At 39.7% G+C, this 14,039-nt stretch overlaps 1 protein-coding gene across 5 annotated transcripts in view; it reads right to left on the bottom strand.

Annotated features, from left to right (window-relative positions):
* Positions 1 to 581: 581 nt before the first annotated feature.
* Positions 582 to 14,039, bottom strand: part of Nrx-1 (Neurexin 1) — a 994,895-nt gene continuing 981,437 nt past the window's right edge. For all 5 annotated transcript variants that reach the window (XM_076190377.1, XM_076190372.1, XM_076190376.1 and 2 more), the window contains 5 exons: positions 11,450 to 11,541; positions 9,421 to 9,615; positions 8,679 to 8,799; positions 8,296 to 8,505; positions 582 to 7,063 (listed from right to left, as the gene is read on the bottom strand). In XM_076190377.1, coding sequence (XP_076046492.1) covers positions 6,360 to 7,063; positions 8,296 to 8,505; positions 8,679 to 8,799; positions 9,421 to 9,615; positions 11,450 to 11,541 — 1,322 coding nt within the window. In that variant the 3' untranslated portion in view covers positions 582 to 6,359. The remainder of the gene's footprint in view (positions 7,064 to 8,295; positions 8,506 to 8,678; positions 8,800 to 9,420; positions 9,616 to 11,449; positions 11,542 to 14,039) is intronic.

The raw sequence follows: 14,039 nt of genomic DNA, 5'->3' as shown, positions 1-14,039 counted from the left end.
ACCCCTTAGCGTTTTTTGGGGGTCATTTTGGTCACTGTCTCTGATTGAACCACCGTCTCGCCCACAGGTCGAGGGCTACCAGTCCTCATTTGGATTGCACTGGGACACCAATTAGGCTATTGGTACTGGTGTCAGAGGCAAAGTAAATAGTGGCCACAAAGGCTCATCTTTCTGCGGTCGCCCACAGGTCGAGGGTCTCTAGGCTTTGTGTTGGTTGCACTTGGACACCACTCAGGCCATTGGTTCTGGCGTTAGAGGGAGAAAAGTGAGAACTCGCTACAAAGCCAGACTCCCCGGGTCCTCAAAGGGAGTCTCAGGAACCTAACAGGGCCTTCGGTGAGAGAGACAGGGTCTTCCAGTGATCTATTGAAAGCCAAACATGGCCACCTATGGTGCTACCACTGCCTTTGTAGCTTACATGGGTCTCCAGTTAGCAGAATCTTTAAGGACATCTTTGGGACCTGGTAGAAGCTTCAGTGAACATAAAGGTATTGAGGCCCATTAGGGACCTAATAGGATCCTTCAAAGGAAACCTGACGAAGGAAGTGTCTGGTGATGCTTAGGTTAATAATGAGGGGGTCCAGTTTCCAATATGTTTAATACCCAGGTTTCTATGTACAGGAGTATGCATTCTTTGAAGGGGATGAAATAAAAAACCAATTTGACTATATATTCTGTTCAACAAAGATGAAACAATAATAATTTGATGTCTAACATGTACAACCGAAAGTCATGCATTGTAGGGTTTCTTCCCTCACGCTCTCAGCTGTTGGCGACACAGTCTGGTCTGCTGTGATTATCGCACATAACACTGACAATGCAATGCAGTCTACACTATGCATTTCCTAGAAAGTGGTTAGTGAAAAGAAAAATAATGCAATGTGTGTGGAACCTGATGTGAACAAAATCAAAGACTAAAGCAGGAGGAACCTATATAGAAAAGCTTGTTTTTTTTCATGACAGGCATACGAATATAAATCATATAAATCATCCTCATTGTCTTCTTCACCGCACAGGGAATACTATCATTATTCTAAAACACCATTCTATAGTTTTTAGTTCACAATGTGATATCTACACTTTCCATTATATAAAAAGGAAATCATTGATAATGATAATAATCGCATATACAAACGGTACTCACAGTGATCTCCGCTAACAGGGCAACAGTAAGTCAACAGATACAATGAGTACAAGTGGAGTACACAGGTATAGGTGTTAGTGCAAAATGCCTTGGCCTCTCTCTCGAGCCTCCAGAGCTTCCTATACCCCGAGGACGAGCGGTGTCGCCATCACTACAGGCCGCAACACTGACAAGGCTACACTTAAAAAATAAATAAAAGAATAAGAAAAAAACAAAAAAAAGTGCCAAAAACTAACAAGAGACCTGTCGGTTAAGCTGCCATAACCATTGATCATTTGCAACAATTGACAGTAAATGTTGTGCTACTCAAGGGGGAGGGGTTAAAATGTTCAATAGTTGCAACTCTGCTGATAGCATATTCATCAGCTTTTGAGAATTTCCCTTTTTTTTTTTGTTCTTTTTTTTCTGTGATCAGCTGATTGGTTGCTTGGCAACAAAGGATTTTTATATATATATTTTTACGCTTTGAGAAGGCATGGGTTGTTTTGCAGTAGTTACAGTAGTAGTTTGTGCACGAGAAAGAGACAAAGCATACACAAGGGTGTGAGTTGAGGTTGTCCTCGGAGGGCAGTGGACGAAGGAGGGCCGCAGCAATGGGGGTAGACAGTAAGGTAGGGATTGTTCCTCGACAAGAGACTAGATACTTTCGGTCACAAAAACAAGTGGGAACATGTAGGCTTCCAATGATGCAATTCATGCTGCCATTTTACACAAATAACATCAATTAGGCCTCTCATGAATTCTTAGATTATCAAAGAAAATGTGTAGCTAATACTAGCAAGTAGAAGGTCATGAAAAGAGACCAAGTCCACATGACAGATCATACATACACAAATGAAACCATGGTCAAAGTATCAGGCAAAGGGACTTTGGCCTTAAGTGAACAAAAAAAAAAAAAAAAAGGTTTCTGGCTCCAGACACTGACTCCAACCTCCACAGGAGGAAATCTTTAACCATGGTATACAAATTCCATCTTCTGTGGCTTCTTGTGCTCTTAAACCTTTTCTCCACATCTGTGCCCTGTTGTGGCAACTAGCAATTATACGAGTCTTCCTGCACAAAACAAGACTCTGAGGAAATAGAAGCCCTGTGCTTGCTCCTTTAACCAGGAACTGATGAGCTTTCCTGCTCCCCTTCCTCTGAAAGACAGAAGATAAGCAGCATTCTTTTTCACTTTTCAGAAGCTAACCACAGATCAGTGAGAATACATAAACAGATGCAGCTTTACACCCTGATTTTAAGGTATACACTCTCCACTGACCACCACTTAGAAAACAGGCACCATAATTCCTTCACTCTGGAATGTATATACACATACATTTCACATTTACAATGTTACCTCTGATACAGGGAGTTGCCATCCTGTTCATCACAAGTACATTACTAAGCAGCTGAATCCATAAGCGAGGGAAATGGTGGAGCTAGTTTCCTCACCTCTCATACAATGAGAAACATACTAGATCACTTTCTGTTTCCATACATCCTTATCTTTGTTCCTTTTTTGTGATCCCCAAACTGTCCCACCTTTTATTTTCCTTCCACCCTCAATCATGTTAAATATCAAATCTTCCTGCTAAGTGGAAACTTTTTTAGAACTTTATCCATAGAGATAATGAAAATTCATAAGGGAATCATACAACCTTGCCTTAGCCCTACATCTACACAGAATTACACTTCTTTCTGCATACCTAATACCATACTATCTTCATGCATGGATTTCATTACCTACAGCATCTTTCCTCAGTCCATGTATATTTAGACTCTCCTTATCTCCTGTTGTACTCCCATCCTTCCTCACCTCTTCACTCATTTCCTAATCAAATCTTTGGTTATCCTCATTTGTTTTAGTTTTGTTTTGCTATCCACTAGTGTCTCTTCTTACATTTATTCTCAACTTTCTTGTATAATAATTTCTTATGCATGACACTCTTTGGGCTATACTCGGATCTATTTGCAGTGTTACTGCTAACAGGTAAACCTTTTGCAGTCAGCTGATTAAGAGCACAGCAAGCAGAATCCAGTTTGCATCCAGTGCCCACGGGAAGCACCACTGCAAAACACTAACACTGATGTAGATCAGGGTACCAAAAACCATTGGTCTCTAGGCAACACAGAAAAAAAGGACTGCGAAAAAGCCGAATACAAGTAGTTGTACTAAGTTCTAGTACAGTAAATACAACACACTGTATGGTCAAATAGGGGTTTGGAGCCTCCCTGTGGTTGACAACTCACACAGCCCTGTGGGGTTGTGATAGATGAAGAAGTGTCCCACAATAACATGGCCAATTGCTTGTGTGACATCAGCCTACATGTCAAGGAACGGATGTACATATCTGTGTGTGTGTGTATGTATGTATGTGTACATGTGTGTGTGTGTGTCGTGTGTGTGTATTTACCTAATTGTAGGTAAATACAATTAGGTAAGTGTGTGTAAGTGTATTTGTGTGTGCGTGTTTGTATGTGAATCCAGTGGGAAGGAAAAAGGCAACAGGACTCATCAGAGGTACAGCAGTGGGGTGGGGGTGGGATTTGAGGGTAGGTTACTTCGACAGTCCTTGTTGAAGCACAGGTATGACTTATTGCGCGCGCAGCCTCTTATTCACGGACGAATTGCGCAGGCGTTAGTCGGCTCAGCACTGAGGACGAGATTAGGTGGGAGTGGAGTGAGGCTGAGGGATGGCTATGACGATAGACACTTTCAGGGGAGAAGGATCTCTTCAAAGCAAGTTGGATGTAGGTTCTAGTGGTCTGGGGGGGCAGAAGTGCTTTTTTCTTGAGGATTCCCCTGATATTCATCTTCAGGTTCTTAGATTTCTTCAAGACAGTTTTAAGGCCTCACCCTTTGTTGTCAAAAGCGGTGGACATCAACCTTACTGGCCAAGTACGTTGTATTTCTGTCTACCAGTTGGTTTGGCAAGGTGACCATCTTCCTCATCACACTGCCCCATTAACCTGAAGGTCAGCACATCCTCTCCTGCCCAATCAACCTGTCTGTCGTACCAGGACATGAAGGCTTGCCCAGTGTCACTTCCTTCCCACCTTCCCATCTCCAGTTTCTTCCTTCCTCCCTCCTCCCCTTGCTTCCTTATGCTTCTAACTTCGTCTTCTGCTTATTTCTCCCAAGTGTCGTACTTGTACATTTGGTACTCCTCTTTTTCTACTTTCTTTTCCTCCTCCACTCCCCTCCCTGCAGTCTGCCGCCAGTACTGAGCCGACCAGGTAAGATCCCCGAGGGAGAGCCCCACTCCGGAGGGTGGGGGGGCCGGCTTCCTCCCCCAACCTCCTGCATGGCACGACTCGTGGCACGTGCATTGTACACATGGGCACGCGCGCCATCGTGCTCCGACGGCACAATATTGTACACTTCTTAACACTACGGTCTGGAGAGTAGTTCACGATATGGAAATCACAGTTACATTTGTCAGATCATTATCATCATCACCACTATCTTATTATCGTCACCAACTTCACCCACCATCGTCTTCATTATCATCATCATCACTGTCCTTAGCTTGCCACTCATCTTTGTTTCCAAGTCGGAGCTCAGGACCTGTCGCTTCTGCTGCTGCTGCTGCTCCTCTCCATGTAGGGCACTTTAAGTTAAGGATCAACATTTTGGATAACATTTCAAGCAACAAGCATTTGGTATTAACTTATGCATATGTATGTATATGTGTGTATGTATGTATGTATGTATATATATATATATATATATATATATATCTATATATATATATATATATATATATATATATATATATATATATATATTATTTATTTATTTATATTGATGCCTTGAGTTTCTCTAACTGGAAACCAGAAGCACCAATAACTAGGAACAGTTCTTGTGCTCTTCTTAAGGTTTTTTCTGGAAAGAAATGTTGGATTGTTGTCTGTGTTATGTTAGTGAAGAACTATTTCTGTGTCACTGGCTTATGGTTGTAGGACGAGGGAAGCAATCACCAGTTGTCAGCTTTCCTTGTGTAAAGAGGTGGAGGGAATATAGCTGAAGTTAACAGACAGAGGTTTGGGCCCAGTGAGTTATGGCTTATTGGGTTGCCACATAAGTCACTTGGCAAAGAAATATTAAATTGTTGTCTTGGTATGGCTAATGTCTTAGTGATGGAGGGCGAGCTGAATGCAGTCATATTATTGTGGTTTTGGCTTTTCTTGCAAGGGAATTTTCTGTTTTGCAGTTGAGAGTGTATGTTTTTGTATGGATCTATTGTGTAGTGTAGTGGTGGGCTATTGAAGATGTTTGAGTAGTTTTCCTGTTGCATTCTGCTGTTGGTTGTGAGATGTAAAATGATAAGTAAGGTTGAGACTTCTTGCATAGGACTGTATAAATATCTTCATGTAATGTTCTAAATGAGGATGATTTTGGTTTCTTTGTGTAGATGTTCTGTTGGGATGGTTTTGGTGGATTCTATCATTATTCTCAATGTTTTATTTTCTAATGTTTTCAGGGTGTCTATGGTTTCCTAATTGCTGGGAATAATGCTGTGGGAGTGTGGTTAAATGTGGCTCTCAAGAACTGTTTGTAAATAGAATTTTACTACATTATATATATATATATATATATATATATATATATATATATATATATATATATATATATATATATATATTATACATATATATACATATGTATTCATATACATCCATATATACATAAGCACACATACATGTACATACATATATTCACATGTATCTATATTTTATGTGCATTTTTTTTAAACCTACATTGTTATTTCAGTTTTCTCATTGTCCCAGTATTAAAACTTTCATTCTGTCCTGATAAACAATCAGCAGCCATGGTGAGCTATGTCATGAAGAATGAAAAAATAAGATAAAAAAATTCTGAGAAAGGAAACACTTTCCGGCAGGGTCGACACACTGACTGACTGATGACTGAGGATGCCTCTTTCCTCTTCTATCCTCCTTTCCTCCCTTGCTTCCTTCCTCTCTCCCTTCTTCTCTCTCTTGAGATGGGAAGAGGCTTATAAAAGGAAGTGGTGTACAGGTGTTGGTGGTGAAAGTGGAAGTTGGTGAAGAGATGGGCTGAGGGTGGCAGCAGGAGGGAACAGAGAGAGGTTGAGGAGGCAGGGGAGGTGAGGTGAGGCAAAATGAGGTGACTGGGGAGGGGGTGGCGAGGAGTGTGGGTAGAGGGGTTTGGGGAGGTGACGGGGCACATCTCCAAAGATCCACTTCCATCTCACACATACCACTCTTTAACATCTTTACTCTGTTTCTTGACAGGCCTCCTATCTCCAGGTTTGATATTGCCGTTACCATGGTGACCATTGGCCATGTGGCCAGTGGGGCCTGTAGGAATCCCCTTGTACGTGTTATAGGCTTTGTTCTCGTCCACTTTGTAGTGCCCGTTCCCTCGGCCCTTGATCTTGAGGATGAGGAGGATGATTAGGATGACAATGATCAGGGCCCCTGCAACGATGCCGATTACCAATGCGATGAATTCGGCAGTGTCACTGTAGATCTGATCCCGAGGAGGGTATGTCTCTTCCCGAGTGGGAGTGGCTTCATCAGGAGGCTGCGGGTACTCGTATATGTAATCTTCGGGCTCGTACTTGGGTGGCGGGGGTGGGTTGTGTGACGGAGGAGCGTAGGTCGAGGTGGTCGTAGTGGTTGTCGTAGTAGGACTCGTGAAAAGGGTAGAGGAGGAAGATATGGTGCTAGAAGGTGTTGGCTGTGCAATCGGTGAGTTGTTGCTTTGTAAGGAAGAGGAAGAACCAGAAGAGCCTGAGGAGCCTGAGGATGATCCACTCGAGGACGACCCTGGCGAACCATTCGTCTTCGCAAGGTTGTTGTTGTGCTCATCAGAATTGATCTCTGTAGGGGGCAGCAGGGGTCCGTTTGTGTTCACGTTGTCCATGTCCATACCACTGTCTTCACCTTCACCTACAGCAGGAGGAAAAAGTGAACAAATTGTTTATTTGTTCGTTGTTATTTGTCTGTTTGTTCATTATTTGCTTGATTTTCATTTATTATCATTTATCTGTCAATTTATTATTATTTACTATTTACCTGTTTGTTTATTATTTAACTATACCTATACATTTATTTATTTTATTTATTATTATTTATATTATTATAATTTTTTATTTATTTATCATTATTACATATATTTTTTTTTTGGATCCGACCTAGTTATGGACCAAAAGGTCTCCTGTTGGCATGCTCTGCCTTTGTAATCCTTTGTAAATTGAAGTGTCACAAAATAGGTTATATAATAATTAATGTGTCATGTAAAATCTTATATAAAATATGTTAGGTAATGCTTGTCCACATATCCACAAGAGAGTTATATAATATTATAAATGCCCTTGCTAGATGTCTTGTGTGCCATGATATATTTAAATTGGATTTGGTTACAATTATGTTAAACTATATGATGAAATGTAGGACTATAGAAAAGCTAAAATATAGATGCTATAGACCTCTTGTGGATAAAAATGATGCAGATTACAGAAGAGTACAAGAAGAAGATAAAGACCAATGGAGGTCAGGGGTCATACACATAACAATGGCATAGGGAAGTAGTGCCATCATCATATATGAGTATTTCTAAGCAAGATTCAGATAGGTAGCAAATAAAAATTTGTAAACCTTCTTCACACAAGAATAAAGAAGTGAAATGAATGTGTGAAGCCTGGTAAATAGGAATATAGTCTAGGCCTATAGATATAGAAAATGGCACTTGTAAGTGCCCCGATATAAAAAGAGGGTTGTGTGTTATAACACACACAAGCGATTCCTCATTCAAACCCCTTGTATCGTTACATAAGTAAATTTGAGTATTTTTGTACATCACCTTTTATTTGTATTGGTGAGGGAGAAATTGATCGATATAAAGGGACGTCTGGTCATAGATTGATAGCATTTGTTCAAATCATGGCCAGACTTGGAACAGTTAATCAAAAAACATACAGGATTGTGACACCTCAACCAAATATCCTTCCATACCTTATCTTGTCTACTGACCCTAACCTCCATCTCTTGATCCCTCACCCTTACGATCTTCTTTGCTTGATCTGCCATCACCTCCCCTCTGCCCTTCACCCTTTCCTTGCTCTTCAACACTTTCTTATCAACATTACCAAACCCATCATTTTTCGGCAGCAGATACATACCAGCATCGATGTCTGTGATGCCGTAGACGTCTGTGTTGATCTCACCAGAGCCCGAGCCAATGTAGCAGTCTTCCTCATCATCGCAGGGCTTGCCACCCACACCTAGGTCCATCCCACCACTCATGTCAGGTCTGGAAATCAGGTCCTTGTGGTGGTGGGAGGCTGGGGGACGGGTGGGCGCAACATATACGGGTGTGATCAGGTCATCACCTGCAAAAGGTAAAAGCATTATTAAGTGCGTGAAGAAGAACAACAAAATGAATACAGTATATTTTCACAAGATTCTACATCAACATTTCAAAATAAACTCACCCAAATTTGCATTGCAAGCTGAAACACACTCACCTGGCCTAAAATTAAATCCTCAGATACTATACACTTACCTGAACCAGTATCAAACACTGGGATACATTCATCCTCGTCATCTACGTCACAACCCGCACCTGCACCACTAAACACCAAATCGTCACTCACTCCAGGCACTGGTCCAGGAAGAGCAGGAGTCTGGGAAGAAAATGAGTGAATTCAGTTAGTTTGTTCAGGAATATACCAGTTAGTAGTCTACATACACAATCACACACACAACCATGAACAAGAAATTAAAAGCAAATTAGATATGACAAGATACAGAGATGGGACACCACGAGCATAGCTCCCCTTCCAGTAAGATACAACTAGGTAAATACTGCTCTTTTCCTGGATGTCTGGAACAAATTGGATGAAACAATAGTGTGTGCAAACACCATACAAGAATTTAAGAACAAACTAGATGTTATGAGATACAAAGCCGAGTCACTACAAGCATAGCTCCCCTTCCCATATATATATATATCTTTTTTATGGTTTAACGTCACACACTCCCCTATTGGGAGGCTAGGACAGTGCTCCTCACAGAGGACTTTGTAGCGTGGAATTTAATGAACAATGCCCTTGGTTCAACTTCACCGGTGGCAGGATTCGAACTGCCCTCACCTCAACCTTCGCCACAAGTAACGATGCCCTAACCCGCTCAGCCAGCGAGCTTCCTTTCCCATATAATACAACTAGGTAAATACACATATAACCCTGCACTGTAAATCTTATTAAACCACTTTGCAACAACTTTGCTCATTTAGAGGCACCTACCCGCTGCCAAGGGTTTGGGTTGAGTCTGGGCATATTTCCATGCATGGCTGAGAGAGATTCACTGCTCCTGACACTGAGCTGCCGTGGGACACGCATAAGAAGCCGCACATCGCCTTCAACAGAGGCCCGAGGATCTCTTTCAGCTGCCAGGTCTAAGGGCCTCTCTCCATTGAGGACCACCCCAGACAAAACGCCCTGTGAAAAATAGGTGGATGATTACAGATATCTGGGGCAAGCACACATGTCCAAGCATATATGAAATGTATCTGAATGTGTGCATATGTGTAAGCATATCTTGGTGGTCACTGTCCTGCTGTATATGAATGAGTGAGGGAAATAATTAGTCAATAATAACTAATGCCACAAGTTTCACTAAATAGAAAACCCCACAGTGGTTGGCAATGGTCCTAGGGCCATCCCACAGATCTCTCTGAGGAAAACATTTGGGCTATTGTCTGTGTTGCATTGGTTGGTGTAGCATTACTACTTTGTCACCAGTTGTAGATAGTATGAGTGGAGCAGTCTGGCTATCAGTCAAAACTGATAGAGAGAGATCTTGTGTTCAGTCTGGAGACCAAGTGTCAGCCCCTCAGGGCTGCACCTCCTGATGGAGGCAAAGGGGTGGGCAGGTTCCTAAAATGGACAGCTATGCTGTCCTATCAATCTTGTGGGACCAACACAAGTAGGTACCAACCATTGGTCCTAATAATCATGGAAAAAAAACAGTAGTGTACAGAGATTTATACTAACCACAATCACACACTGACTACCTATCTAAATTTAAATAATGATGAGAGAAGCATGCCTTGACTGGCTATCTCCCTTCTACAGGGAAGAAGCCTTTTGGTATATGTATAAACATAGATATAATTTAATTTTCCAATGAAAAGACTTCAAAGGAACTGGATACCATAACTGTATTAAGACAAGTCACATCAAAGTACAACCATTCTGTACATACATACATATACTAAAGGCTTTTTCCCCCTTTCGAGGGAGGTAGCCAAAAAGAAAAAGACATAAAAACCATTCCCACCCATTCCATCCCTAAATACACTCCACTCCCCTCCACAATGACCTAGGCAAAACCCCAGTTTCCCTCACTTTTAAATACCATTTCATTGTCACCCTATTTCACTGCACCAACCTGCTATACACTATTCTTGTATTCTACTACATTCCTAGACTCTAGTCCAACTCCCATTGGTCTTTTGGCTCTACCAGGCTCTATCACTATGACACCCTTGTACACAACATCACATTCTGCTGTGGACTCCCGAACTCTCTTGCACACCATCATACTTCTTTTGTTTCTTATTTGTACCACTAGATCATTCTATTAAACACCATCACAATTTTATCATTCTTTACCATCCATCTTTACCACTCATACACTTATCCACCTCCCAAAGGCAGGTAAGTACTTCTAATCCATTCAGCAGATACACCCTCTGGTACATGTACTCTATTCATTTTCCACATTATTAATAAACTGGTACTCCCTGAATCCTTTTGAAAGACCGGTACTCCCTATGATAGACAGCAGGTGCAGATACAAGGGGGGGGGGGCTCAGGGGGGTCTTTCCCCCCCCAATGCCCCAAGTATGAAGAACAATGGTAAAGGTCCATTACCATTGTTCACTCATCTCGAGTTTGATTCTCCTTGGATAAACACTTTTAGTGTGAATTTATGATTTGAATTATACTTGTGAATTATATATGATTTTACATACAATTATGAGCAAAACAGACTTAGGTTTCTGGACTAATCTCCAAACCAACAGCATTATTCTTGGGGTTGAAATATCAGTGTGTTTCAAGTATCGGTTATCGTTTCGGGCCCCCCCAAATAACATTCCTGGATCCGCGCCTGATAGACAGGTACTCCTGCCATTTCCTTTGGTAAGAAAGGACTTCCCCTCACTCCAGCAGGAAAGTATTACATTCAGTATGCAGGCTCTTAGTTTCCCTCAACCCTGACCTTCTTCCAGTGAACAAGTTCTTTTATAGAAGAGATAAGAAGACTTACCATGAAGGGCCTGTCAATGCTACGGGTATTACGTATCCTCCGTCCCCCAATCTGCATGCGGGATTGGCCGTTGAAGACAGACAGTTGATGTCCTGCAGAAGAAGAGTATGTCAGAACAATCTGGGCTGCAGGCACCCACTGGGCACCATTTGTCACATTACCCCATAAAGTTATTATTATTCATTGTCTTGGAAAACAGATAATAAGATGATTAAATGTTCAACTGTACATGCAGTGCCCATCAGTGTTCATGCCATTCAGCTGTGCAATGAAATTAACTGTGTACTTGTTCTTCAATTATGTACATTTTTATATGTGCTGTATAGCATTTGTGTACTTGTTCTTCAATTGTATACATTTTTATATGTGCTGTATAGCATTTGTAATATATATAAAAATATATATATATATATATTGTGCACAACAACCATTGAAGTGCATATATATTTATGTGACTTTCCCCATTTCCTTTATTATTTCTATATCTATATTGTCTTCTCTTATTTTTTCTTATACTATGAAGATGTCTTAATAGACAAAGATGTTTAGTATTCCAATTTTTTTATCTTCCTGTGGTTTCTGCAAAATTCTTTAGTCACTCATTTACTGTGATTATTGTTGCAGTACACACATATATATATATATATATATATATATATATATATATATATATATATATATATATATATATATATATATATATATATATATATATATATATATACATATAATAATCACAAAGAACCCACAGTCGGAATAAAAGGAAACTTAGCCAAAATATAGAAGTTATACTTTCTTCTAAGTTTCCTTTTATTCCGACTGTGGGTTCTTCATGATTATTATTTACAAATGTGCTACAACATTTTGTCTAAGTGATATATATATATATTCAATATTTGTCCACATTGGTTTTTGTTTTCTTACAGCTAAGGAGGTGGTTTTCACAACCAGGTGGGAGTTGCAAACCACCACCTGAGTGAGTCTCTATGGCTCCTTCACCTTAGCTCTGTCCAGACTTTGCAGATTTAATAGTGGATGAAGCTCATTATTTTTTATGTAGATTAGTGGAAACCTCTAGAATAAATGTATTGATCTGCCTCCCTCACATTATTCCAAATATGATAAATTTTGCTGTTCATTTCTGGAACCCACATTTGTCTGAATTAAAGTATCTAGCAATAATAATTATCAAAGTATGTAAATGACCAACAAGCATGAATGGGTATATTCTGTTCAAGTAAACAAATCTTGGAAGCAATGGGCAGTTGCCGACAAGTCTATCAAAAGGAACACTATGCGAGGATGGAGCCTTTATTGACACTGTACTTGTTGGAGCTTTATAAAATTCATGACTTGGAAAAGTTCCAATAAGTGAAATGTCATACTAATAAAGGCTCTGTCCACATGGTGTTTTTTTTTTTTTTTTTTTTTTTTTTTTTTTTTTTTTTTTTTTTTTTTTTTTTTTTTTTTTTTTTTTTTTTTTTTTTTTTTTTTTTGATAAGCAAATCTTGTTTACGTACCATTGCACTCAACTTGTTTTGGCATACAGCAAGAGTTTAAATATCCTTGATTGCCGTTTGATTTTGTGTCAGTATGCATACTTAAAACTTGTTCACTTCTGCATATATTATTAGAAACTGCTCTGTATAATGTATTACTGAACTATGAGTAAGTTTCCCCTCTGTCAACTAAATACAGACCTATGAATATAATCCCACCCAACATTAGAAAAGTGCACATATGACAACTACATACTACATTTCATGCTATACTTTGTTTTAATGTTGCCACATCATTGCTTTTGTCACACTCCCCTGTATCAGGATTTTTCTATTGCAGATGTACATTTTGGTGAGCAGCATGAACACTGGCTAGCAAGGGTACATGATTGAACTGAATTTAGTTATGTAACATACTCCACCACTTAATGTCATTTACATTGTACAACAAATACACACCGTTCTGTTGTGCATACTGTACAACAAACATGTACAGCATATATTAGTCAAGTTTATGTGACACTGAACATATATTTGATTCAATTATATCTACACTGTTTTAAATGGTCTAAACTGTTCAAATTGCATGTTCATGAAGATGCATATTATAAATCATTCAAATGGTGCATATATTATTTAAGATATTTATTTGAAATTCAGTTTGTGCGTTTACTGCTCAACAGATGGTGCGCCACAAATTGGTCAATGCTTTCCTCAAGTGACAAGTGGACTCCAAACTTCAACTGATGTGATCACTGAACAATCCTCACTCAATTCTGATTCATTTTTCAAGTAATATATAATTTTAAAGCTTCCAAACTTTCTCTTGTTAGTGAGAACTTCTTAGATTAGGTTGAACTAACTGAACTAAAGCAACTCTCCTTTGTGAAGACAGATTGGAAACTTTCATTCATTATTTTTGTTAGAACTGAAGCCTCCTCAAATATCTCACCATCCTCTATTAGCTTGGTGATTCCTTCCCTGTGTCTTTATTCACTATTGATAAACCTGTAAAAAAGTTTTGGTTTATCTTTGCATTTATCTATAATATTTTTTTCTAGCTCATATGTATGTTTCTTTTGTTCTATTTA

Source organism: Oratosquilla oratoria, chromosome 9 (assembly GCF_046742065.1).
Source record: "Oratosquilla oratoria isolate Oo_2021 chromosome 9, ASM4674206v1, whole genome shotgun sequence".
NCBI classification, from domain to species: Eukaryota; Metazoa; Arthropoda; class Malacostraca; order Stomatopoda; family Squillidae; genus Oratosquilla; species Oratosquilla oratoria.
The sequence above is the reverse complement of the archived record's forward strand: the minus strand, read 5'-3'. Positions and strand labels throughout refer to the sequence as shown.